Genomic DNA, 26,078 nt, shown 5'->3' with positions numbered 1-26,078 from the left:
TCCGTGGCTGACGCAGCATTCGCACACATCATTTCCTCGCAACAATCCCTGGCTCTGTCTACCAGCATCAGCACGGTCATGATGGAAAAGCGCTCCTCGCAAAAACACTGGTGAGCTTGTGTTTTGCATCATGCGTGGAGACGTTCCAGACATCTGTTTCCGCAACACAGACGGAGAGGAGATTTTCTTCGGGCTCGAGGTCGACGTTGATTGGCGTCATCGGAGGGGATGCGGAATCCAAGGTTGAGTGTAGATTACACTCGTAACATTAAATTGAGCTTCACTCTCACCATATGTGACAGACTGCGGAAGATTACACCTCAAGGTCTCCGACAGGTCCATGTGAACGTTTTCTTAGCCTCTGTTTTACCATTTTTAAGAGTGTCCGGAAATAAGCGGTAAAATGAGACGGAGTTGTCTCGCTGGAGCACGGCACCACTCTGCAATATATTGCTGACTTTTATGAGTACAGTGTGAATTGGAGAACAATAGGGGGAATCACCCACAGCTCGTGACTCAGTGAGAGGCCAGCCAAGGCGGTGGCACTAATCAGCGCTAATGAAGACTGGCAGAGGAGCCTCACACCATAAAAGCCTAAAATGAACCCCCTCTAATGAATTTGCTAATTGGAAATCTGGACCGAGACAAGGCCGGGGTTGTTGTGCTGAACACTCTTTGTGTCTTCATTTTTGAAAAGACTGTGGTTGCACTTGATCGCCTGGCTGCCGCGTTCCTTTAGCTCAGAGCTGTGAATTATGTTACACAGCCTTTTATGCGCTTGCTTAATTTTGTGAACTCCCGTCTGTAATGCTGTAGACAGACGTTGAGAGCGCAGCGCCGTTGTAGGAGAAAAGTGAAGCGGCACAGAAATAGTCCCACACCACATGAAGGCACTATTGGACATATTACCACCAGATGTCTGACACCGTGGCATGCGTTTCCCCCTCTGCAGCCCTCTTTGAATGCATGAATGTAACAGAAATGTTGTTGGTGTCTCGTGTGATTTACAGTGCTGCCGGCGATTTAACGACACAAAGCAGGAGCAGTTGCATTCGGCATAGCATTGTCTGCAATTCTCCACTTTCAAGGACAGAAGCCTCCTCAGAATAACAACGCTCGAGATTTTTCTTCTCTTTTTTTTTTTTTTTTTTAATGCGTCCGAGCTTCACACAAACAGATGGTAATGCAATACCCCGCGCTGCAGCACATCAGTCCATAACCTAGCTGCAATCCAGAAAGTCACCTGCCACCAATAAATCTGGCTGATTTTGTGTGGTGAAGGGGTGACAGAAGGGAGGGCTGTATGAGGCCCCCGACGGGAGGTGCGGAGAGTTGCACTTTGTCTTTTGTTGCATTTCTTGCCCTTTTTTTCAGGATTTACGATCCGCGTCTCACCGCAGCCTCTGGCCCTGGCATTCCCGCGTGTCATGTGACACCGACTGCCGCTTTGTTGCGAGCGAAAATCATCATGCCCGAGACGCTCCTCGCGGGGTGTATTTGACACTGGTAGTTTTTGGAAGATGCTTCATATATTATTTCTTTAGGTAATATCAGCAGCTGCAGCTATATATCATGAGATACTGGGGGTCAGGGTTGAGAGTAAACACCAAAGGAGAGGTTTAATTCTCCCATAAAGACGATCAGAACAGCTGTGTATCACAAGTAGAGACAATAACAGCTAATGCAACTGCATGTTGAATAACTATGACATGCAATTATAACAGACAAGGCCCTATACGGTCCATACGAGGCCGCTCATGTCATTTCCATATGAATTATGGGCGTAGACGTCACAGCCGGTATCTACCATTTCCATCTACACTCACACACACGACTCACTCTGCAGTCTATATGCTGTAAGCAGAAATTATTTTCAGAGTCTACGCTTTCTTCCAAGATGCAGGCCCGTTCATCTCGCATTGATCATCATCATAAAGTATATATAAAGTATAAGGTTAATTAATATGTTGAAAGATATACGACCCCTTCTTACAGGATCTGAAAACGAGTTAGGCCAAATGCGTAATGAAATATTATGAATTGCGTTATAACCTATAATTATGTCATCACCTGAACGCCCACTGGAAGGATATCAGGTGGAAACAAGTTCTGATTTAGTGAGGTGACAGCTGGAGGGAGGGAGGCGGTTCTAAAGGTACGTTTCAGGTCATGCCTTCAGCAGCCGTACGCAGCATCGCCAGGTTATGGCGGGTTTCTTACCTCTGAGGTGTGCTTGGATTGATATCTTTTTCTACAGTCCCCTGGACGTTTTCAAAAAATGACACCTGACTGCTTTACAAGTGTTTCTCTGAATTCCATGGAGAAATGTATGGCTTAACCTGTCAGAGGAAGCAGTTCACACATTGTAAATCTTGATCCAGCCTTCATCCTGAAGAATTCCGACGCAAAACTCGCCTTAGGTGATACAGACTACACTTCCTCCACCATAAACCTCTTCTCCCCCGACAGCCTAATGAATTTCATTTCTGTATACGTTAACACGCCATTTGTCTTCCCTTTTAGCGCGACACAACTAGCCTAGCAATGCCAGAGGCGTTCTTTGAACAACAGGCAGGACCATGAATGGGTCTAATCTCAGCCGGCTTACCAACAACTTCTCTCGCATTCCTCTTCAGTGAGTCAGTGGATGTTTGAAACACTGATCCCTGTTTTTCTTGGACTAAGAATGATATCACAAATTGTGTTTGACTGTTTGACACACTTGAGAAGTGTCAGAGTATCCCTATCGAGCGTCGCGCAGACCAAAATCAAAGCCACGCCACAGGCTCGCTGACATTTCATCCCTGTTTCCAGCTGTAGCCGACTGTAACTTAGAACAACAAAAGAAGAGTGATGCCTGTCATGTTCGCCTGCAGATTTGAACCGTCTTCATGGTCCCCCTGTGGTCTCACCAACTACTTTGCACATCTGTGGACCTGAAGCAAAGAGAGGTCCTGGCACGGTCTCAGCTACCTAAGCCGCCCATATCGATCCGGCTGTCGACTGAGATTGTTAGCTTTCTCCTCAGGAGCTCTGAGAAACTGGCCGCATGCCTGCAATGTTCTCACCGCACATCTTCTCGGGGGCCTCATTTCCATCTCCTCTAATCAGAACTCGACATATTGAAAGCACAAGTTGGTTTATCTGCACTCTCTCATTGGACTGTGAATAGTTGGTGTGTGCTCCAGTAAATTAGCATACACATGTTCCTGCCTGACAAGCACCCGTCCGTGGTGGAATGAGAGTGTGTGTTTGTAGGCAGAGCGAGAGAGAGAGGCTGGGAGAGGCAGATAGCGCCTGCTGTTTGTTCAATTTGCTTGACTTCAGATCAGATGGTGACTGAACTGTGACACGGGCAATCACAGAGAAATGAACACGATCATTACCTTGAAGTCATTACCAAACCGCTGGGTGCAAAGTACCTTGTTTGAACGACAAACAGAGGAGAGTTATAAAGCAATTATTTATTAGTTTATAGAATTCATTAGAAAGTGTAATCCCTCAGAAACGCTCCTGTATATGAACTCGACACGAAACCCTGCAGTCATTTGTTGGCTCGATATTTTTAGCTCTTTGGATGCGAGTGTCACATTAACTCGCTGAATGGATTGCCGTTCAATTATGTGCACACATTCATGATCCCCGGACAAAGAAAATTATAAAGACTGAATTTGATTCTAGCTATCGAGCGAGCCAGAATGGTTGGAAGGGAGTCAACTTCAAGCAAACAGTAGTGCTGCCACCAGCAGAGACAGTTGGTAAATCAAAATCAGGAGAGATGTTTTCCCTTTATAAACTTTTCTGTGTGTTTGCACAGTTTTATGGCTGTGCCTGTGACAAATAAATCTCTTTGTTGTCCTTCAGAGTGAAACTAACTCTCAAATACTCCTGGATCCTACTATTAGATGCATTCATGAATGTTTTAGTTATTTATATGTTAAGTTATTAGAATAACTTTGCTGCAGAAGTAATGACATCCCCATTAGCCATTGCCTAACTTTGTATAAAGAGCTTATTCGTAAATGCTAACATAGTTAAAGGGCAAGCATTAACCCTAGCTGAACATTGTGAGGCTGCTATCATGATGGTGTTAGCATTTAGCGCATATTAACTAGAATGCTGTAGATTCTTTGTCTTTGTTAAATGTCAGGTGTATACATAATTAAAGTTGCATATTGTAGAGACTGGGAGACAAAGACAGTAGTATCTGCCACGATAAAGTCACATCTAAGGTAGACTACATTGAATTTAGAGTGAGCTAACAAGATGTAAAGCTGATGTCAACGTACAGAAATTGATTCTGTCATCCAAATTAACTTAAACTGCTTTTCCTTGAAATAAAAAAAGCACTCTCATTGATATAATATTTAGTATTTCTGCTGCTCACATTTATTGCTGTAAAATGTTGTTGATAAAATGGTCTTATATTTTCTAACTGTTGGACTTCCAGGTGGATAATGCGCTTTTTGTCCCCACCACACCATAACTCAAAACACAAGCCTGTTTTGCTCTTTGATTTACAAATACAAATATAACACATGGCCTTAAAGTGCATTGAAAACCATATTAGCTATTGCGGACTGCCATTCATCCTTTCCGTAGTTCACCATTAAAATATCTGAAACAAATGACGAGAGAGTCAGTCTCAAGAGCCGAGGTAAATAAACTATGGCAGTATATATTCGATGGACCTCAACAAAAGCACCATTGTCTGCTGTGCTTTTAAAGAAGGTTAGGTACATGCCATAGTATGAAGCAATAATTGCTTGCTTGTGTGAAGCAATAATTGCTAAAAACCACGGCACTTTCAGTGTTTGCTCATTTGTTTTGACCATAACACAGCTTGGGAGAAGAAAGAGATTAATAGGTGTGCCTTGTGTGAACTGAAGGCTGGATGTCATCACATCAAAGACGGTGGGGGTTGTACATCACGGCGCATCTTTTCCCTTTCGCTGGATCTCTAATTAAAAAACTTCGCAGAATTCCCCTTGGCTCGCACCGATGGCACCAACGGCCTGGAGGCATTCACAGGGCACTCTGTCAGCCTCTCAGGGCACAGCTGAACTGGGGATGATCAACAACTATCAAGTCTTTTAGAGTCTGTTAGGAAATAAAAAGAACATATTGTTACTCCAACCTAACCAGGACAGTTGAATGTGGGATCTTATACCACAAACAAGTCTTAGAGTCACCAGTCAAGCGGTTATAGAGACGTTTTTGGGTTTGAACCCAGTTAAAACTACTTTGTAAAACATCTCATTTATGTATAAAAACTCAAGAGAAATTTTCCTTGTGCCTGGTCAGAGTCAGACTTCGTCAATGGAGCAGCTCCAGAAAACATTGCTGGGAGGGATGGCAGATTAGAGGCTCGGGTTTTTCAGTCCCTAGGTCTGGGAAAGAATTGTTCACATTACCATATTGATGGAATTTTCGAAAGATTATACAGAAAACATATGTGAATTCAGTTTGAGGGCTATTTGCTTTCCTCTTTGAATTTGTGTGTGTGTGTGTTTGTGTTTAGAGCACATGTGCCTGATTAAGCGAATCAAAGAGCAGGGAAAGGTAGCATCATTGCAGTTTGTCATTCATGTTCCACAGCCTTGAAATGAGGTCTGAATTATCTGCTCCACTGCTCTCTAAACTCATTTGCAATAAGCCTCCAGTTGCTCTTATACATGATTTTTCCCTCCTTTTATTTCTTGTCCTCTTGTACTTGGGGCAGCGAGAGAAGATGGTGGATTTATTCAGATGTAGGACAACAGAAAGCATCAGAACACCGTCCAGTTCTCATCAATCTGCATACAGATTATTTGACTTTGCACTTTTAGATTTGCATGCAGTACATACAAGTCAATCCTTTCCATCATACAGCAAAACCACTTAGTTAGGTAGCCCCTTTTCCGCAGAACTTAATAAAAAGGACCGGCAGATCACCTGCATGCACTATTTTACTTTGGTATATGAACTGCACGTCATAAACATGACAGTTCATCCCCAAATCCAAAATATGTATCTTTTGTCGTACTTATTTTGTTAGTACCTGGTTTCTCTCAAATATTGCGGAACTAGATGGCGCTCAGCTTGGCACAGACCTTCTTGCAAGCAGTTTTCTTGTTGGAGCTATTTCCATTTCTGTGTCACTGTACAGAAGGAAGCGTGCACCTACTCATGGCCAAGAGGCCAAGCTAGCTGAACTGACTGAGCTAGCTGAAGCTACAGCTCAGCCGAGGAGGAAACGGTTGACGATTGCGTCCAGCAACGTCACGAGCAAGAGCCTCTCGTCCATGAGTACCTGCACGTTTCCTTCTGTGCGGCGACACACTGTAGTTTGACAGAAACTGCACAAACAGCAAGATCTGGGAAGAGACGCTGTTGGGGATTTTCTTTGGCCTGTTGAGCACCACAAGCTGACACTGTGGATAAAAAGCACTAAAGGAATGAGGAATTTTTTGGAACTGTTTGTGATGTCGGGATGAACTGTCCCTTTAAATCATGTTATTTGCGCACGGATTGAAGTGACTTGGCTGCAGACAAGCCTTAGCTGTTGTTACTCAGTCAAATCCCCCTAAAATTTAAAGTAACCTCGTGGTATTTGAGTGGAGTGCAGAAGACGGGCTTCGTAGTGAGGAGTCATTGAAGGCCACTCGTCTGTCTGCTGCGGCGGTGTAGATGCTGACAAGCTGCTTATGAGTCACGACCGTGAGCTGCAGACGCCAGATCAGACTGATACATAACAGCCATTCAGAGGCTGTTCACCTTGGCTACAGCACTTTAAATCCTTAAGAGACCTCATTTTTCTCACCTAGGAGAAATCTCTCTCTCTCTCTCTTTCAGCTCTCCTCCCTTCACACTGCCTCTCTTCTGGGCAGGAAAAAGTATCCCGGTGTCATAGGGATGGACATCTGGGCTTTTGGCAGCTTGGAGGATGCTTGCCTCAGCCCCACCGGGACGTCAGGGCAAGTTCAGACTCCTCACAGGCTTTGAACTTGTTTGACATCGGCGTGGTTAAACAAAGCTGAGAAGTGAAGTTTCAAGGAGGAATAATAACACCTGTTACGTAACGTAAAGGTGTGGGGAAGAGATACAAATGGAAATTGTTTCATAAAAGCCCCACTTTCAATTAAACATGCTCAGCAGAGAGGCGAATGCCCTGAAAGCAGCTCTGACGGTTACAGCGCGAGCTGAGCTGAACTTCCCGACTATTGTTCAGTTCCAGGCAGACTCAAGTGACCATGCAATATTTAGCACCCTTCAAGCCAATCAGCACTCTTTGTCCTGGAACTGTCTCTGTGTTTTCATGTGTGTGGCTGGTTGCTGATGCCCTCTGAGCAAATCCATCAGTAAGTGAACTGGCTCATATTTCTTCTCTGACATTTTGCACTTTTTATTTAACCACAATTAACAAGTCATGCGTTCAGAGATGAGTCACGTCGTTCCCGACGGGAGGACTGACGTGCGCGTATTTACTGTGGGCTTTGTAACCAGCCAGGCTGTGTTTGGAAAGGAGGGTTGAATCTGTCAACAACTAAAAATCATGTGCGCGTCCACCGGCTCACAAACAGGCACATCAGATCAGATCAGATCAGGATGGCTATCTGTTTGTCGCTGCGTTGATGTTTCTCCCAGCTGCAGCCGCGAGCCACGAAACTGTGACAACTGAGACTGTGACTGTTAAGGACATCAGAGGGGTTTTTGGTGGAAAATATCTGCAAAATCAGTTGACGTTAACATGCTAAAACTCACTCTTGGGAACTAATATACTCCTGATTATTACAGTTTGTCACTACCATTGCTTGATTCTTAACTAGCTGCTGACAGCATAATAGCTGTGTGTACAGCTGAACTGGGGCTAGGACATAATCAGATCTCTCTCTCCCTCTCGTTCTCTTGCTTTTTCTCCCACTCGTTCTTCCAGCAGAACATACACAAACTTTAAAAAACAAAAACACATTAAATGTTTCCAGCATGTAATACCACATACTCATAATCGGTCTTTATGTTTCGACTGGTTAATATATTTTACGATAATCCTTTACAGAAAGAGTTATAGGCAATCATAACGAGGGCATGAAAAGACCTTATTTATTGCCGGGTTACGAGCAGGGCTTGGCAGCGTGACCTGAAATACATACAGTAATGATATATATCACGGTATATAATTTTTTTCCGCTCTTAAGTGATTTGTAATATGGTACAAGACTCTGGTTTAGCAATTTCATGCCTGGAGTTAAAGGTATCAATTAGCTATTAATGTGCTTTACAGTGGCTGTGGAGGCAGAGCTTCATACATGATGAAAGTTAACAGCCAATCGGTCTGCAGAGCCGATGCCAAGTGCCTGCGTGTCATTTGCTCCACTTCCTCCCGATAGCTGGAGCACAGCGAATGATTTGTGACCTGCTGGTTTTATACTGCAACTCTACTGTTTTGCCGTTTAAGAATAGTTTTTGGAAATAAGCTTTTTGGCTCTCTCGCCAAAGTTAAGATGAAAGAGGATCAATACCGCTCTCTATAGAGTAAATATCAGCCTGTAAGCTTAGCTTAGCATGAAGAATGGAAACAAGTGGAAGCAGCTAGCCTTGTTCTCCCAAATAAACATGTGTATCTAATTTGATTAAAGGGGCTAGAAAGGTGGCGGGGTACGCCACGTATAAACAAAGTAAAACAGTATGAGATTGTGTTTTCATTTAAGGTTTGTTTCTTCACTTTATTCAGTCATGACAGTTTATTTAGTTTGTCAAACCGTCCCTAAAAGGGAAAGTTCACCCAAAAATGAAAATTCAGTCACTATCCACCCAACATAATACAGACTGAAAGTCCAGTGAAGTTTAGTACTCGACAAAACATTTCTGAAGCTTCACAGTAAAACAATGATGCGGCATTCTACAACAACTGAAGTTAATGGGGACGTGATTTAAAACATTAAAAAAAAAAGCTAAATAATGTATAAAATGGCTTCATGCAGCTGGTCCACCATCTCCTGAAGCCCTGACATCCCTAATTTATTTGGAAAGACATTATTATTCAAACCCTTTTTAAGCCAGAATCTCTGCTGTAGCTGCTAAGCTAAAAGAGCTAGCACGCAACCAGTCTGTGACTTTTCACACTTGGATTAACTTTTCCTTTCAAGGCATCCGCCTCGACAGTTTGGGACAACATGATGTCTTCACATAGATGCACAGTCATGGTTTGTGTGATGTCTTTCCACCAGCGGCTGCTTTTTCTCAACAACAACAACGAGGGAGGCGATGTATGTTTTTCTTTAGAAAAAGCTATGCTAAGACTGCTTGTTGCCATTTGATTTTCTTCACTGGCAGACACACCACCTCCTTATTCACGCAGTCTGTTATTCATCTTCAGACTTGAATCTCGAGGGCTTTGCAGTTAAATGTGGCTGTTCCCTTTAAAGTTTTTTTTTTTTTTTTTTAGAGTTACAGTTATTTTAGGAGTTACACACAAAGAACGCTTCTCCACTTTGAGTTCGTCCTTCTCTGTCTCTCTGCAGCACTCTGCGCTCAGTCTCTGTGTGTATGTATTATCTCAAGGCCTGATTAAAACTGCATTAGTCATGCAGAAAACAAAGAAAGTGTAATCAAAATGGAAATTAGCGTAATGGTGCTGTGGAAACAGATGAAGCAGACAGACTAGCTTCTGCTGAAAAAGACTTTTTTTTTGGTACTATTTGTCCTCTATCGTCTGTCTTGAATAGAAGACTATTGAATCTAGGTCCAAAATAATGAAGTTACTGTTGGGATGGCGATATGGGTTATATCTTCAGGAGCAGGGACCTCATTTAAAAGGTACAACTTGCAGAATGAGGGCTACAAATGAAGGAATTGAAAACTTGGCTTGGCACTACAATTAGTATTCTTGTTGGCTCTTCATATTTTCACTCTGTCATCACACAAAAAGTAAACAGATGTTGGGGCAAGAATGTTTTCCAAGAAAGCAATTTAATCATTGAAATTGCCTGAGGTCATGTTGTAGAAATACACTGCCTCTCTGATCAGGCTGTGTGAAGGAACTTGTCCTACAGCAAACAATCAGTCAGTCCTGTTAACAAGACCCAGAGTCAGACTCCCCACACTCATCATTTCAAGCCCATCCATCACTTATACAGGCTGCCAGGGATTGAGCGTTGCTGCCAATACATGACAAGATAACAATGAGACAACAGCCTCTCCGGCTTCTACATTCACGTCTATTAAGAGCTCCCAGTGTTTGTCAAACTAAACAACCTCGACTACAGGGGCAATAACTCGCGCATCAGGTTTATTGTCGTGTCAGGTCGTACGGGCGCTCAACTGCTTATTGGGTCCATGTCGCCACAGTGCGTAGCCACTCAAGTCGAATCTAGTGCGAGCAGGCCTCATGATTTATGACTACAGTATAGAAACAGAGCCAAAAGCCTGTATGGCACCCTGTGGATTGATCCATGAAGAAAGGGCCTGTGACCCAGAAAGGAGGACATGCTCTCATGTTTGAGGAAGGCTCGGGGCCAGGACTTATAGTCTGGGGCCCAGGAGGAATGACTGAAGGGGGGGTAAGGCCGGCCTTTGTATCTTTTGGTAAGCAGTCAGTTATCTGCACATGTGCCCCATTAATTAGCCGACAGGGGAGCTGGGGCTGGGTGCAGCATTGAGGGTAAAAGGGGGTAGTGAGACAACATCGAGGTCCTGACTTTGATGCCCCAGGGGCTGCTGGGTACACCACCTGTTAATGAGCTCTGAAGTGGTCTCTAATTGGACCTCTGACTGTGGACCACCCAGGGAATCAGACACAGTCTGCATGAAGACATAAAGAGAATATACAAGACTTCAAGGCAAAACAGGTCAAATACATTTTGGGAAGAATTGTATCCTCAGACTCGCAGCGAGTAGTTCTATTAATTCAACTGCATCATTAGTTTTGACGAGGGCTCCACCATTTATGAAGTGTCTCTGAGAACATGATCATAAAGGCAAGATATGCAGCAGTTGGCGGAACCAACCATTCAAAGTAAATCAGTTATTTTCTCATTGTTTCATAGCAGCTACATTCTGAAGCAGCGGTAAATACCCCGATACCTCTGCACAACACTGCTGAAAGTTACTGCATTTCTGGATCTTATTTGAATTCAGCAGAGGAGCACGCTTCATCCTGTTCGCTGTTTACCTCTGTGCCTGTAGCTCAACCTTGAACTTCAGCTCACACACGCAGACAGACGGAGCAGGGAGTCGAGACAGCAGTGCGACTGTGTCCCAACCTCGCGCCGTTACTGGCTACATAACACAGCAACATTTGAAGAGGGCGGGGTCGCTGCAGATACAGACATCACCACACACGTCCAGCGGTTCATTAGTGATGATATAGACTACTTCTATATGGGTCCATACATTGGAAACTCCTGCATATTATACGTTTAACAAGCTTTTTCAGGAGTTTTAATCCAAATCGACAAGGAAGAACGTCCCTTTGGCAACTGAGCAAACTCTTCATGCTAATATAAACTGTGCGATGTAGTTTAGAGCTCCAGAATAAGGCAGTACTTGTTGCTTTCCAGTGAAAACCTTCTATTTCCAAATTTTAATTTCAAATGGTCCGCAACCTTGAGAAAATTCTACGTCTTGGGCTAATTTAATGTTTAAACACGCATCCCAGTAGGTCACATGGTAAGAGCGTGTGACCCGCGTACAGAGGCGTAGATAATCAGGATTTTTTTCCATTATCGAGAAAGAACTTTTTATTCTTAACACTTGCTATTTCTTCAGTGTTTTGATGAGGCTGCTATGTCCAGTCCAAAACTGTGGCCAACTATTGTTCAAACATTTAAAGACATCAAGCATGTTTTCATTTGATTTGGATTGTACATGGTTGTTAGCAGTATTATGTGTACTCTTTGTGAGAAGGAATATAAAAAAGTCTGCTTCTTTTTGAACATATTCATACTTTGTTCCAGCCTGTAATTGTTGCCAGTGCCAAACTACTCTCTGCAGATGTTGCATTTGTGTTTTATTTGTCTGTTTTGCACTGAAAACACCACACATATCTGACTGGTGTCATGCTGTACGTGTCAGACAGTGCATCAGACTCGGCGTGACGCCTTGTGTGTCTTCATGGCCAGCACCCTCTCATCTCATTGCGTTGTGTGTATCATCGCATCCATTTGTGTTGCATGACCGAGTGACCTACGTGCTCATTTCCTTGTGACTCAGAGGCTCTGCTCTCCTGTAGTGTTGTCACTCAGACGCTGCTGTTTGGATAAACAGGCGGGCAGAGAAGTGGCAGATAATAGGTTCGGCGCAGTGTGCGGCCCTTTAACTGTCACATTAATTGCAACACTACAGGAGCAGCGGGGGCAGGGAGGCATGATCACCGTATTCTGAATGTCTTTTTTGTGTTGACGTTTACTGATGTGACCAAAACGGTTATAAAAGTGGGATTTTGGGTCATCACTGTGTCTGAACAGTCTGGGAAGATTCTCCCTGTCAGTTGCTGTGAGGGTGGGAGGGCCGGATGAAATGACGGGTCACCCTCTTCTTCACACTCTGGTGATCTGAAGTACTCTCCGATGAACGATTCTGTCTGCCCGTCTGCTATTTATCAGAAGTGATGCCAGATCTCATTGAGGAAACAGATACTTCCGACAGACTGCCACTCGGTTAGCTAAAGAGGTTGGATGCACTTTGATTAAGATTCCTTTTAACCCCCCCGCCCACAGCCCACCCCAACCACCCGGCCCCCAAATTAACCCCTTGTCAGCGGGCCACAAAGAGAATGGGCATGGCTGCGTCTGATTTATTTCACACAGAGCCATCATAAGGGCACAGTTGGCCTCCCGTCTCCCCCATAAGGGACATACGCCCCGGCCCTCTTTTACTCGCCTCCCCCTTCTGTCCCGCCCTCACACCTCCTGTCACACGCACTCAACCTGTCACTCTGAAGAAGGCCGAGGCACAAAGACGGGCCCGTATCAAAAGGAGCTGATTAGCAATTAATGGTGCATCATTGTATTTGCATCAGGACTGTGTGCTCCCTGTATGCGGTGTGGCGTTGTCAATCATGCAGAGTGTGCCCCGGCCCTCCCTCCTCTGTCCTGCCCATGTGCTCCCTTAGGGGTGCAGCCACTTATGGCTATTGATAAGGGGGAGATGACTCTGTTTTACACCCGCACACTTGCACTCAAGCCCAACACAGGACAACAAGAACAACCTCCTGCTGAGCCCAGAGAGAAGAGCTGAAGCTGATGGATCCAAACCAGACAGCTGATTGACACGTGTCCGAAATCCTTTCGTTGGATTACTCACAACTGTTGGGACTTTGGATGTTTACTTGTTTACTGCAATGTGGGTGTTTGGATTCTGCAGTCAGAGACAGAGTTTAAAAGGCTGGAGACTGGCCTTTCTCTGTGTGTTCGCTCTCTGCCTGACTCAAGGATGCAGAGGGCTGGAGGTGCGGACCGTGGGTGGGGAAAGTGGGCAGAATGCGTCTGAGTTCTCAGACCCTGTGGTGTTATTGTTGACAGAGACGGGGGTCGCTCAGGATGGGGCCAGCGAAGTGGCAACACCGGCTCCCACGACCGAACATGAGGATGACAACTCTTTGGGCTACACAGGTACTGCTGCTGCTGCTTTCCCATGACTGTTGATAATGTGTCCTTGCATACATGCATACATAACTCCTGGGAAATGTCAAGTTGGTCCGAGGTGAATAAACGACTTTGGGTTATTTCGTACATTACGAAAGCAGGATACAGTTGGACTTTTTCTAACACTTCAGGAATCAAAGAGCATGTGTTATCTATCACACCAGATATACAAATCACTTCCTGTAATCAAAAAGATGACAAAATGCATCTGGGCGAGCCAATTATTTACAATTTTTAAACAGAAATTCCGCTTTCCACGTGTTTCCATGGCAAATATACTGTATATTCAAACATGTTCTTCATGCTCTGACTGCTGCAGAAAAGTTTCTCAGTTTTGAGTGCTGAAAGAGGAGAATTGTGGGAAAAGGGAGGGCACACAGCGCCACTTCATGTGCATCAGTTAGTATCTCCCCAGACCATAGAGCTCTGTAGGGAAATGAATGGGTTCCACACCGGAGGGACTGACTCACACACATGAGCACACACAGAAAGGATTCAAGTCTGGAGAAAATTAGTGATGACGCGCGTGTTTTGGTTGGAGTTTTTTGGGGGCTCTTTCCCCAGAGTGAGGGTAAAAAAAAAGTGTTCTCAGTGTGTTATCCCAGTGAGGAGACTTACCTCCCAAGGTGATTTACTGGACCTCACACAGCTTCAGGAAAAAATAAACCCAAATTAACTGTCAAAATCATATTGAGGTTCAGCACAATGTGCAGTAGCTTGGCAGCTCTAGATTTCATATAGCTTGAAATTCAGCCAAGAATAAATATATATATATATATATATATATATATGAATAAAATTTTCATCTGTATCACACTGTGACTTTAATCTACGATGCCAAGACATGTCAAAAGTTTGAGCCCAAACAACTTTTAGTCGAGGAGTGTGTTAGCACACAGTCTAAGTTGCTGCAGACTTGGCATGCTCTGAATGGGGGTTTATAGAGGAAAATCACATCATGTCTGCCTCACTGCATCCGGGTTCATCTTTAGAGTGATAAATCTGTCGGGTGGACGGAGCCAGGAGTTCATCTTTAATCTGGCCATTTAATCCCATCTGTGCATGAAAATGAAGGAAATTGATCTGGCCCGGTCAGTGAATTGGAAATGAGACTAATGTGCCCTAATACCTCAGTCTGCCGCTGATAGAACAGAGTGGGCGGCTGCCAAAGACTCCATTTTCAGGGAGCGTGACTGGATGGGACGTGAGGATAATCCTGACAGGTGCCAGTTTTAGCTCAGGTAAAAAAAACAAAAAAAAAACAGGGTGCACCTTCAGACGCTCACAGTGAAGACGCTTTAAGGTGGCTGCCTGCGTTTAATCGCCATGTGATCTCAGTGAACAGAAGGCGGTTTCATTGATTTATGAGAGAGTTTCAACGTTTATCTGATCAACACGTGATCTTGAGGAAGAGGGGCGGTTTGTCCTTGTCATTCTTCCACCATGACCTGTTGTTCTAGTTATTTAACGCTGGAATAAAAGATAGAAAATCTTTGCATATGTGTGAATAATAGTGTAACTTGACCCTTGTTTTAACTTCATATGAAACTAAAAACAGCTGGCGATGTCCTCGGCAATGACATGGTAATGTTTTGTATGGTAGTCACCTGGGATTAATACAGCCTACTGTGAATTTTATAAGGAGCCACATGCTGACCTGAAGTACGCAATGCATTAAAAGTGTTTTTTATTGGTCCCCCAAGACATTGACTCTCAGCCAGCTCTAAATTGTTTCCCGATATCAAAGAGCTTTGCGCAGAACTTCACATTCATAATGAATGAGACTGACCTGTCTGAAGGCAGTGGATTAGAGAGGCACGCTAAAGCTCTCGCATTTACACTTTGCGAGCCGCTGCTTGGCAGGCAGACACACACAGAGGAGACAGGTCGTTGGTTCTTCTGCCTCGACATGAAAGGCTGAGCGTGACTTCACAGAGCACATCAGCCCTCATAACCGCCCTGTCGGCTGACAGCTACCACTGCGTTTGTCACAGATCACAAAGGACGGCAACTTCAGAGAGTCCCCCTGTTTGTCAGGTTATGGAAATATAGATAGCAAGGAAGTGAGAGAATTGCCGCACTGTCGCCACCTGATTGGCTGAGGGATAGAGAAGACCTTTTTTTTTTTTTCTTCTCTCAAAGCTGTCGCCCCAGAATGTTGACGGAAAAGCATTTAATGTACTGACGGATGCACAGACCGGTCACAATATCTGCCTCCAAAGTGGTGGTGGAAGTATAATGTATCAGACAGAATATTCAAGAAAGGATTGATAACCTGTTCAGACCTGCATCGCTTTCAGACTTGAGCCCGATTTAAACTTTAACACTTCTATAAGTCAACATGTTAAAGGGCATAAATGTTGCAACACCGCATCTCAGAGGCAGTTTTGATGTCGTTCACTTTCTCAATGAGATTCCAAATAAAAAAAAAAAATCTCTTCTTTGTTTGAAATCATGTGCACAGGATGAAGGATTAGATGAGATAACGGTGCGATTATTCACCCTGCTGAGCGCACAGAGGGTTTCTGCTAGTAACCCCAGACTGGCACCATGATGGTTGATATACAGCAGGATGTATACAGAAACAGTTTTCACAGTTAGCGTACTCGTTGAGATATGTTCTCCTATCACACTACCTCAAAGTTAGACCAAATAAAAAAAATCCAACATAACTATCCAACATTAAAGCACACTTGAAGTTCTCCTTAACATTATAAACAGGCCTCGGCTGAGCTTGACCTCGGCTGCTGTAGTCCCAACACACGCCATCATCGGACTGTGAATTCAAAGTGCTGTGTGACACGCTTCTGTCAGCTGACACTTTGTCACATGACACATTTTCACTGAAGCGTGCATTAGCCTTAAGCCTTATTTATACTTCGGTAAGAGTGCGCCCTCAAATATGCCTCAGAAATTCAACATACAGAGCCGACTGTGAGTGTTAGCCGAGGGTGTCGTGAACCTGGACGTGGCATGTTTTAGTGAGAAAGACGGCCGGCAGAGTGGTGTTAAAGCTCCGGTGAAACATGCACAGATGGATTTGAATAGTTAGCAGACATTAAAACTGTGTGTGCCAACGGTTTTTTGTTTTTGCTTTTTTTCGTGATCTTTGTATAAACATCTGACGGTAATTACAGTAACAGTTTACAAAGGCTCTTGTTTATTGGAAATATTGCAGGAGTGCTCTGATAACGGAGGCCAAAAGAATCTGGAGGACATGTGTCTCCAAGTCTTTTAGGGAAAAAAAAGGAAGAACAGAGCTAAAAGAATAGCCCGAAGCTTCAAACTTTGACCCTCTGCCTACTCATCTTGTGTCAGTTTCGCATGTGAGGGAGGTTTGCAATAAAATGTAATATGAAAAGTCCATAAGACTTTCAAAATAAAGCTTGCTGACCAACAGTTTACACATTACAAGATTTTGACAGTTACTAACAATGTCGCGGTTTGTTTAGGCACCAAAACTACCTGGTTAGGTTTAGGAAGACGTCTAACTTTGGCTTAAAGTATGTACGAATTTGAGTTTTAAACATTCAAATATTGACCAAACATCTCGACAGAATGTGAAAAAATAACTGTGTTGATATTATGTCAAAGACATCTGTGAAACGTGCTGCAGAGATGTCCACTGGAGTTAATGAGCTGTGTTGGAAATTAAAGTACTACAGTTCACCAAGTTTTAAGTAATTTATTATGGAGGAAGTTGTGTCGAAAAAAGAATTTAACGGGTCAACAAACAGAGTCAAACAGTAAACACGCAGAGTTAGAGCGGTTCTTATCAGCTAAATAGGGACAGAGGCTGGCTTAAGCATCTGTCAGATTTTCTGTCGTTGAGTTTCCCCGTGGTCTGTAGTCACGTAGGCATCAATGTGTTGTATGCGTAGAGGACGAGAACCCTGGAACCCTGGTCTCCAGAGGGAAAGTCAACAACCCCAACCACCTGCTGACTTGCACTTTTCTTGCTCTTCCTCAGCTGCACTAGAGGAGTGCTTCAGCAAAAGAAGCGTAGGGCCACAGAGCAGCATCTGACTAAGTTTGACTGTAATCTGCCACACTGTCACGCTTTCACTTTAAGAGGAATGAAATGTTCCGGGAGCTTTGCACAGTTTCTCATTGCACATGAGACGACACTTTAGCAACTCCTGTTCACATGTACGCGAGGAACTAAAAATCAGCAGGACATTTTTCTGCAAGTCGTTGCTCACATTCGCAACACTTCCATTACTTTCGCAGAGGAATAAATCACTCTTGGATCATCACACAGTTAATCACTGTATATCAAGTGTCGCTTTGTTGTTAGAGGAGCAGAGCCAAGATAGTCTTGATTTGATCCAGGCGATGCTAGCTGTGTGCTAACTGCATTTACCGTAGCTCTTGTGTTGCTTATAGATTTTATCCTCATATTATTGAGGCTCGGCGGATGGAGACCAGGTGCCTGTTTTCCCCCTCACAGATGCAGAGTTGGAGTGGTCTCTGTCTGGATACGTGGCACTGACAGCTTTACCATGAGAGAGATGGAGAGCTCTACTCTTTATCCGTCCTTTGCTCTTATTACTGGGCTGTTGCTCCGGCCTTGAGTCCCCACCCTGAAAACCAATTTCCTTGACGGTGTCAGCCCCACATATATTACCCAAGAGTCACCACAGCATCAGCGTGTCACGTCTCCATGACACTCACTCATGTTCATCAGTCTTAGTGCCATGGCAATCATGAAACAGGAAGCAAAGAGAGCGCCTGGCTAGCTGCACTCTCACATATTATCCCCAGTACACGGCAGCGATCATTTCTACCAGTGCAACAATAGAGAGAGATCCCTGGCCACGCTTGGAGGAGCGAATCACTTGAGATATAATTAGTTAGAACCAGGCACTAATGTCCTACACGCATCTTCCCCACAGCCTCTGTGCTGCAGAGGCCTGTAAAGGTTTTTTTTTTTGTTCCCCGTCCAATCTCATTTCATCTCCCTCATCCGCACAGCTTAGCGTAGCAATGTCCCAGGAAATGGGTCTATTAGCCATTCTTCTCGGGATAGAAAGAGGAGTAATGTGGTCAAGAGGCACTGGAGTGGGGGGTAAGATTTGAGATGGGAGTTAGGACGAGCGCGAAGGGGTCGAAAGCACAAAGACTGCGAGGTGAGGATTAAATTAGAATATTCAGATCCACGTCTGTAGTGTCCTCATGATAATTGGGAGGAAGATTGGATAGGGTTTTGCTAAGTGCTAATAATCAGCTGCTCCTGCGCCGTCAAACGCACTTAATTTCCTCGGTGAAAGGATAATAAGTGTTTATTTGGGATGTAAATGGGTCACATTCTTCGCCATCTCGAAGGGGAGAGGAGGAAATGCTTCGGCTCCTCTGACTGTGCAGGAGTTGGCGGTTCAAAAGGCTGCTGTAACATTGGCTTTGACAAGACTAACATAAAAGTCAGGCACCTACAGTATGTTGCCGGTAACATTTAAAAATAGATTCTGATAATCTGCTCGGATTTTTTAAAGCACTTTGCCATGAAGTGCTGGTCAGTAACTACATATCCACACAGCAGCAACAGTGTCAATACCAAGCCATCAGGAACAGCGTGGTACTTTGAGCGATGTTAAAGTGAGTAATGGCTACATACAGGCCACATAATGCACATTCTTCAGACAGTCACAAAAACTTAATCTGGTGAGATATATTAAGTTGAGTGAATTTTCCTCACTCACAAACAGCTGGACATGTCGACTGCCAGTGTCTCCCAGAGCAACATGGCCACTGCAGCGTAGCAGCAACAGGCATGTCAGAGCCTGTTGTGTAAGCTCGCCGCTTGGTTATGTGTAGGCACTAAAACTACTTAGTTAGGTGTACAACGTCATGGTTTGGCTCGAAATTAACGTTGCATTTATAACTTCAGTTACGTAATGACTTTCACTTTCACACTGACTCACTAACATCGCTCCCCTGGGTTTCCCTACGCAGACTTTGACGCTCTTCATACGACTTCACCCGGAGGACAGCCTGAAATTAGTCATTTATGTTTAATTTTTATCCAGGTTATACAAATTACTTGGATCTGGAACACACAGAGGCTAGTTTCTCAAAACAGTTCGGACAATGACACATTAGCTTATTTGCCAAGAGCAGTTACAACCGCGCTGTACTGGCTAAAAAAAAAGAAAAGAAAAAAAAAGCCACTTCAAAAATAGGTTAAAACAATTATAATTATATATTGATACAATTTCTCTTGCTCCAAAAAAGTTTTTTAAAAAGTCTGTTATATGACTGAAATACTACTTTTTAGGTACAAATATACTTGATAAGATCTGTGTTTTTGCAGTATAGACCGTGAGGAGTAAAACCTACACTTGTATAGTGTTCGCTGTATATGACAGCTGTAGCTGCACAGCTGTTCCGATATGCTGGAGAGCTGACACAGGGGGTGCTTCATAAAATCCAAACCATTGGCAAACTTTAGCCACGACTTTGATAGCCAGAGTTTGTCATTCTTGTGTGTGAAGTGCATTGTGTTTACTGATTGTTGTCGGTTGATGTAAAGTGGTTCACTATCAGTGTGCCAGCCTGGGAACGTCACCACAGACTCCAGATTTAAAAAGCTCTGATGTGATTTATGATGTACTATGTTTTAAGGTTAACGTTTCGATTATAATTAGCTGAAAACTCTGAGCTTTTGCTGGCGAGGAACATGGACCCAACGGCCTCTGGTTCTCCAGGGGCACGAACCAAAAAAAAGAGAAAAGAACATTACTTGCTGTTAATATGCAAAACTTTTAAAGCTCCTATGCTTCCCTCATAAATTAGAGCTTTTTAAAATGTCCCCAGGAGCGTCTCTGCTAATTCCCAACAAAACCCTGTACAAAGTTTACATGTTCCTTCTCCAGAACTGCCTCTGCCTCCAGATCAATTATCCATTTTTTATGAGCAAACACATAAGGTGTGCCTCTCCACCTCCCCGACAGCCCCGTGCACTCCTCCCAGCAGAAGTGACTGTAATAACTGTCTGCCATGACTGACGGCTTGATGATCTGTAAAAATCATTGCCGGTTTTATTAGTGGTGATGTGATTCATGCATAGTCATGTCGCACATGAAGTTCAGCCAGAGCCAACATTGGGCTTGTTTCTCGGAGCTTCGGCGCGAGCTGCAGGGGGGCTGTGGAGACTCAGCAGGGCTCAGCGTCTGTGTGAGAGAGCAGAATATCTTGAGATGAGTGGGGGGAGGGGGGTGGGCTGTAAATCTGAGCAGCACCTGCTCCCTGGACTCTGGCGCTTGGTGTGAGGTCAGCAGCGGCAGATATCCCATCGATCATATTTATTACATTCATCACAGCGCCAGTTTGTTTTGGCAGCTGATCGCACCAGGGAAAGAGAAAGGAAGAATAGGCTTTTTATTTAAGAGACGGGGATTCTTTGAGCATGAACACTGTCTTTGCATTTTTTTTTTTTCTCTCTGCTCGGGGTCTTCAGAGAGAGATCAGTCACTGATGTTGGCTCCGAGTCCCCGTCAGAAACCACAACTCCTGCGGAATGATATTCTGAGCGCAGTTCTGGAAAGTTTTTTTGAGAGAAATAACTTTGATGAAAAAAAACAAAAAAAGAAATATTAATGGCCCATCAATTCTCAGCTCTGTGGCAGTCTGGGTGTGCAGTTGAGGTTTGTCCAGTATATTGAAAGAACAATTTGTGTTTTTACTTCTGTGATTGATTTCTTTTCAATAACCTGAAAGAATAACATGTAGGAAACCAAATCATTTGAATTGGGACTGTTTATCCAGCCAAGAAAAACTGCAGTAAGGATTTTTGATCTGGACATAAGCTGAATTCTCAGCCACAGTAGCGGCGCGGCTCCTGGGACGGCGACGTCGGTCTGTCTGAAGATCTGTCGCTCCACCGATTTCATCCAGACTAAAACAGCCCCATCAGATTGAAAACCATGAAATTCTGTACAGATATTTATGGACCCCAGAAGAATAAAGCTAACTGACTTCAGTGGTCTCCTGACTCATCAATTGTGGCGGTGGACTTTGTGGTTTTCAATGAACCATCGCAACAACTACTGAATTGATTGTTAAGAATTTGGCTTTCTACCCTAGGATGAACTGTAATACGTCCTTAACTTTTAATCTTGAGCAGTTTAGTTTTAAGACCATAAATATATTTAAAAAAAATAATGACATTTCCATCAGTCTCAGCTCTATTTTCTTTGCCAAGTGCTAAATAGCAAAATGTTATCATGCTATCCACATAAACCAAGACTATACTTTATACTGACTGGATGTTCTAGATATTAGCATGTTGTCATTGTGAGCATGTTAGCAAAACCAACAAAAGCACAGCCCCGCGGAGATGCTAGCACTTTTAGCAGACTCTTTGGTTCACACTATATGCACAGTAAAGTTGTAAACCCGAGCATGGCCAGCTTCACTGTCACCAAGTCGCCGTTGGAGAGTTGAGGCACGCTCTACTGTGATTTGTAGCGCGTCGCACCTGACAGGAGTCGACAAATGTCTGGCATCATTTTCAAGCTTCGCACAGCTGGCGTTCACTGACAGTGACCTGCAGCCTGTTGCTTTGTCACCACTGGTCTGAACAAACCATAAGCCTTCTTCAATAACTCCCTGCAGGGACTTAGTATCAGGGTTGTTCCTGAAATAGGGACGAAATGTCAGGAGTCTTGTTCATGTGCACATTTTGTGAATTTCTTGTCCACGTAGACCAATCCTAAAGATTAAATTCTTGAACTGATTTTATGAACACATTATGGTTTCATGAACTGAAAGTATCCTTTCCTTTCCTGACCTTAACCAAAGTGCTTTGGTTGCCTAACCAAACCACAGACTGGATGTGAACCCTGACTTCTGGTGTGGCAGTCCTGAACTCTCAAAAACAATTTTTTTGAAATTCTTGTCCATGTGCATAATTCTGGTTCGTTATATCTCGTGACAATTTCACAAACTGCCATTATACTATGTGGGTTGTGGTCTAAAAAAAAATGTGGTTCTGCTGAAAAGATGGACAAACTAAAAAAACACACTCGAGCAATTTGTGAATATTTGATCCTCTGTAATCATACTCTTCCTCTTTTCCTGCACGCTGTCTGAGAACTCAACATTTGCACTAGTTTGCTGCAGTAAAGGAGCCAGTAGTTTCACCCCGGTGACAATGTGCGAACGATTCTCTTTAATCGAACACTAATAGAGTCGTTTCATTTGTCACTCTTGGTGCCAACACGGCGGAGAGGAAGTATTTACTTACCGAACAGAAGCCTGTTCAGGAGCGAAACCTTTACAACTAAAGCTCACATATAAGTATAATGAAGTTGCTAACTCACAAAGAACAAAGAAATTGAAGCTGGAAATTGCTGTTCATGTTTCCACTTAAATAATGGCCAGATTGTTGCTCAGATTGTTGCTCTGCTCCCGGTCAGGATCTCGCCTCGTAGCTCGCTGCCGTGTGATTGGCTGAGGTCCAGCCGTGATGAGAACAAAGGAATCTCTTGGCTCAGTTACTCCGAGCCCCACCGTCAGTTATTAAAGCTCTCCTGTCTCTGAACCAATTAAGCCAATTAAGCATGAAACACAATGCTTCTTGTTTGCTGCCTCTGTGAGGGAAGGAGTGAGACGCAGGTCACTGAGCCATCTGTGTTTGATGAAAAGAAGAGCGATCCAAGGACAGCGCGAGATGCTTCGAGATTGTCTAAACTGTGATTAAATCGTATCTTTTCTGTTGCGTTCGTGCAGTCACGCATGGAAACGCACAAATTGGATGCTTTGAATCTCAGCGTTGAGTGTTTGTCACCAACATAATAAACTCTGTATCTTTCCATATGGAACATCATCTCGCAGGAGGAGTGTTTGAACACAAACAACTCATAAAACAGTTTTTCTGACAACAGACGTGCGCGACATTCATGCAAACTCCCTCAACGTCTGTTTGCTGCGAATATTCCGCCCTCTGACTGTATTCTGATGTCCCTGCCAGGATGTTATGTGATAGCTGGGTTATTTTAATCAGCCTCCACAGGCCATGTCGAGGCTGACGCTAAACAGATGCTAATGTGAGGCCCATTAAAAGACACAGGGAAAGAGGGATTCAGTGTGCGCAGGCAAGCGGAAAAGCAACAGCCTGTTTATCGCCTCATCCTGCTTTGTGCTCCAAACCTCGTCGCGGCATCCTGTGAAGCTCCCCCTCTTTCTTTCTCCTCGGTGTGCGCGACCCCTCCCCTCCTCCTCCTCCTCCTCCTCCTCCTCCCCCTCGCCTCACATTTCTTGCAGCAGCGTCATGCATGGGGGCATTCCTTGAACAGAAACAGATTTGTTTAGTTCTCCGTCATTTTCTTTCACCGGACCCCTGTCTTTTTTTTATCATGTCTGTAAGCAGGAACAGAGAGGCTATAGTGGGGAGAAGAATGTTCTCACTCCTCCGCCCCATGTGTTGTTGCACTCTGCTTTGCATCGTCCTTCCCTTTTTCTCTACTCGCTGGCAAACTCTCAATATAATAGTGACAAGAGACATTTTTAGTCTTGTCCAGTTGTTAAAAGACTTTTTGGCTTGTTTCTGAGGCTCATCTCAGCGGGTTAACTGTATTTGTTCTGGGTTGGAGCCCAGAAATACACATTCTTGGGCTCAAGGGCCGGAGTATTGTCCACAGTGGACAGAGAGGAGGAAATGGCCTGACAATCACTGAGGTTCCTTGTTGTAGATGTTCCAGAAATATGACATGTCTGTACTTAGTGCTTCACTCTCAGTCTCCACTGATGTGTGTCAAGGCCTAAATATGGTAGGTTTGAGTCTGACAGGCCAGCTGTGATTTGAATTTAACGCTGTTGCTTTGCCCTCAGCTATACTTAAGACAAACGTCCAAGTACAGATGATGTGTGCGTTACCCTTTAACCTTTATCAATCAACTATGACTACAGCCCTGATTCCAAAAGAAGTCGGGACGCTGTTTTAAACATGAATGAGACGGATCATTTGCGAAGCCTTTTGACATATACTCAGTAGAAATTATTGGCTCTGATATTCAGCATTTTTCAGATCACTGGCATCTGTCTCTGAATCAGATTGTTGTTCAATTGATTTACTTGATTTCATTTTAAAAACAAGGGTGTCACTTTGTGTTAAGAAGTGGTGGGGACGTACGGGCTCTCGGGCTTGTACGGAAATACAATCCATAAAGGCACTTCAAAGGGGCATAGCATAGCGTACCACAGAGCGAGCAATGTGGAAGTACTCAATATGAAACACAAAACTATGTCACAGCCATCCATATGTCCTCAGCTGAAACACCATGCAAACCATAGCGCGCTACAGCTCGCTAATCATATTCAGATTTTTTTTTTTAAATATGCATCTGCACATCTGTTATCTAATGAAAAGTATAGCAGCAGAAAATGAAAATAATGAAGCAAAGCACAAGTACTTGTACTCAAATATATGACTTAAGTTAATGTACATGAGTCGAGGTTCACAACTTTGTGAAACACCGGCTCAAGAACAGTTTTAGTGTCTCAACTTTTTTGGCATCGGGGTGGTAGTTGTGCCGTGGTTTGTGCTCTCTGGAGCTTCGTTCCGTCTCTCAGCAACCAATCATAAATGATTTGTTGCCTCTCTCAGCAGTGACACCGTAACACCAATATGATCTAACGTCCTCAGGAGTTCAGGTCATCTCTCCTCTCCTCCCTCACATTGCCCCTCGTCTCCCGCCCCTTCCTCTCGCTCTTCGCCGCTCCCATGTCGGCCATCTGTCATGCCACCTGAAAATCATCTCGTTCTCCAGAGTGCCATGACCGAGCGGTGGAGACCTCTCCTCCCCGAAAGCCCGGCTGCATGACAAAGCAGTCTGACTTTTAACGGGATACATCCTGCGGATTCCAGCGACCGCACAGATCCATCATGCAACAGTTACTTTTTGCAGGAAGTTTTAAAAATAAGAGATTTCCATATGTTGCGAGGGGTCGGATAGAAGTTGGCTCAGTTAAGTAAATGCAATTCCATATGTGTGCGCTCCTCCTTTGCTCCTCCACTGAGGTCGGTGAAGAGAGTCTTTTTATTTAAAAAGCCAGTGTCTCATCCAGTTCTCTCGCCTATTCCAAACTGGATCCAAGTCTGTTTATGAGCAGAAACCAGCCCGGAGAGTCGTGCCCTTTCCTGTCGAAGGACATTGCACTCTGGACTGTCTCGCTCGGTCACCCCAGATACTGCTTCTGATTTGTGACGAGCTAGCTGTTTAAATGGATCAAAGCCCAAATCCTGAAACAGGGCAGAGTTACCCCGCAGCTATTTACTGACTGTCTTGGAAAATGTTAAAGCAGCTCAATCAAACGCCGTCCTTTTTACCTCGTGTTGTTGGCGTTTATCTTTTCCAAACACCTTGGAGACCGCGCTGCCCATTGCCAAACTCACAAAGACTACAAATATGAATTGCTGTCTTATAAAAAGAAAAGCTGCACAATGAATAAATA

At 44.0% G+C, this 26,078-nt stretch overlaps 1 protein-coding gene across 7 annotated transcripts in view; it reads left to right on the top strand.

Moving 5' to 3' along the window:
• Positions 1-26,078, top strand: part of robo1 (roundabout, axon guidance receptor, homolog 1 (Drosophila)) — a 238,715-nt gene that overhangs the window by 72,767 nt on the left and 139,870 nt on the right. For 6 of the 7 annotated variants that reach the window (XM_030397402.1, XM_030397410.1, XM_030397393.1 and 3 more), the window contains exon 3: positions 13,503-13,592. The exons of the other annotated variant lie outside the window; for it this stretch is intronic. In XM_030397402.1, the coding sequence (XP_030253262.1) occupies positions 13,503-13,592 (90 nt within the window). The remainder of the gene's footprint in view (positions 1-13,502; positions 13,593-26,078) is intronic. 7 annotated transcript variants of the gene reach the window in all.

The sequence above is a fragment of the Sparus aurata genome, chromosome 2, assembly GCF_900880675.1.
Source record: "Sparus aurata chromosome 2, fSpaAur1.1, whole genome shotgun sequence".
Classification (NCBI taxonomy): domain Eukaryota; kingdom Metazoa; phylum Chordata; class Actinopteri; order Spariformes; family Sparidae; genus Sparus; species Sparus aurata.
Note: the sequence above shows the minus strand (reverse complement) of the source record. Positions and strands in the feature narration are given on the sequence as shown.